This window comes from Monoraphidium neglectum (genome assembly GCF_000611645.1).
Source record: "Monoraphidium neglectum strain SAG 48.87 unplaced genomic scaffold scaffold02436, whole genome shotgun sequence".
In the NCBI taxonomy this organism is placed as follows: Eukaryota; Viridiplantae; Chlorophyta; class Chlorophyceae; order Sphaeropleales; family Selenastraceae; genus Monoraphidium; species Monoraphidium neglectum.
The window spans coordinates 7,477-9,650 of NW_014011192.1; the positions used below are offsets into that span (position 1 = coordinate 7,477).

At 73.9% G+C, this 2,174-nt stretch overlaps 1 protein-coding gene across 1 annotated transcript in view; it reads right to left on the bottom strand.

The window, feature by feature from the left end:
- The window catches only part of MNEG_10732 (hypothetical protein), a gene marked incomplete at both ends in the record, with an annotated part of 3,158 nt that extends 1,843 nt beyond the window's left edge, over positions 1–1,315 (bottom strand). The window contains 2 exons of the mRNA XM_014040797.1: positions 67–1,105; positions 1,247–1,315. Of these exons, the coding sequence (XP_013896251.1) occupies positions 67–1,105; positions 1,247–1,315 (1,108 nt within the window). The remainder of the gene's footprint in view (positions 1–66; positions 1,106–1,246) is intronic.
- Positions 1,316–2,174: the final 859 nt, after the last annotated feature.

The window sequence follows — 2,174 nt, forward strand, 5'->3', positions numbered from 1 at the left end:
CGGCCTGGGCTGCGGCGGGGCAGCCGACTGAGCTCAGGTGGGCCACGAGCCGCGCGGCCAGCCAACTGACGGCGGCAGCCTGCTCTTCCTTGCAGCCGCTGTCGCCGCCGGCGCGGCTGCGGTGCACCTTGTCCGCTGCGACCATCAAACCGCACAGGTCCGTCAACAGCGGTGCAACCCCTGCCCGCCATGCAACAGTGAGCCCGCCCGCCATCCCGGCGCCCGCAGCGCCCGCCAGAGGCCCCGCCGCTGGCGCCGGTTGGGGCGGCGCTGCCGCCGCCGCCTCCGCCGCGCGCAGCCATATGGCTGACACTTCGTCGGCGGCCGCCGGTGGCAGCGCCGGGAGAGGTTGGTACGCCGCCAGCCGCCGCGGCCCCAGCATCAGCGCGACGCCGACCGCGCCGCGCCGGCGGAGCGGCGGCAGCGTGGCGGACAGCCGGAAGCTTCCCGCGCCGCCGGGGGCGGCGGCGACGGCGACGGCGGCGCCGCCGCCGCCGTCGTCGCCGGCAGCTGGGGCGGCGGCGCCTGTGGGTCTGGCGGCCGCTTGGGGCAGCGGGGGCTCTAGGGTGCAGGTCGAGTCAAGCAGGACGGGCCCGCCCTGCTCGTACACGATGAGTCGCGTCGAGAGGGGCCAGCCGGCTTCAGCGTCGGCGTCGGCGTCAGCAGGGGCGTTGGCGGGGGCCGGGGCGGTGGGCGCCTTGTTGGCGCCGGCGGGGATGGAACCGGCGCCGGGTGCGAGCGCTATGTGGAGCGTCAGGGCCTGCCGGCCGCGGCCGACCGACAGGGCGGGAGGGTGGCAGCCCAGCAGCTTCACGGCAGGCGCGCCCGCGCCCGCGCCCGCGCCGCACGCCGGCAGTGGTGCGGCAGCTGCTGGCGGGGCGTCGGGTGCGGCGGGCGTGGTGGGTGCGGCGGGGACGCGCGCCGAGGACGCGCCAACGGAGACGTCTGCAGCGTGGACGGCGCCGCCGCCCAGCACCTTTGCGCTGACTCGCTCGGCCAGCGGACGCAGCAGCGCCTCGTCTCCGCCGGCGGCGGCGCCGAGCTCTGGCAGACCGCAGCTGCCACGATCTATGTCAGACCGGATTGTGTAGACGCCGCCGACGAGCTACGAATGTTGGAGGAAGCCGAGGTTTCCGGCAGCAACGAGCGACGGGCGGGACGATGAGGCGTGTCAGTCAGGCCCGAGGTTGTAGCCGTTGCGGGCGGCGTGCACAAGCACGGGGGTCGACAGAGGGGGGGCCGGCACCTGGCCGCAGATCTGGATCCAGATCTCGCCCAGATCTTGGTGCCCACTCACTGAGATCACTGAGATCATCATGACACGCTCTTGTGCGTGCCGCGAAGCTCATCGCCTTGCTCCGGGCCGGCTCGTGCGCCCGCTGCGATGGAACGCAGCAGGCACACCGAGGTGTGCATGCACCCGACCCGACACCCCCCGCTCCGCCGGGCGAGCACACCCACCTGCACGCAGCCAGCCACGCAGGCGGCGGATGCGAAGCGCGCGGCGCGGGGCAGGCCCGGGCCGCAAGACGCTTCCAAGGCATCAATAAGAAGGGCGGCGATTGGGTCGAAGGTCGCAGAGTCGTGGGTTTGAGTGTGGGCCTGCGGGTGACACCGCGGGTGACACCCGGGGGCAGGGGTGGGATGGGGGGATGGCGGTGCGCGGCGGGATTACGGCCCGAGGCTGGGCGTGTTGCTGGGACGATTGACAATGTTCGCAATTGAGAGGAGGGCGGGCACCCTCACGGCTGGCTGCCAGGTCGCAAACAGCATCATGCAGGAGCCTCGGGTGGCGCAAACACGCAGCCCGAAACGCGGCTGCGAGCCGGAAGCCACAGGCAAGCCTTCGTGCCGTTCGCGTGGTTCTGAACCATCCACCATTCACCATCCAACATTCGCCATCCACCAACCACCATTCACCTTAATGCCGACCGGCGTGAGGGTGCTGCCAGGGGTGTAGGGTGTGTAGATCGACGCCGCCCGCGCCAGCGCCGCGCCCGCCACCGCCGCCGCAGCCGTGGCTGGCCGCGGCGGCGCCGGCGGGGCATCCCCGCGCAGCAGGCGCACAAACTCGTCCGCCGCTGACGGCGCGGCGACGGCGCAGCAGCGCAGCGCCTCCGCGGCCGGCGGCGCCGGGGCCCACGGCGCGGGGGCGCAGATAGGCGGTCCGGCGC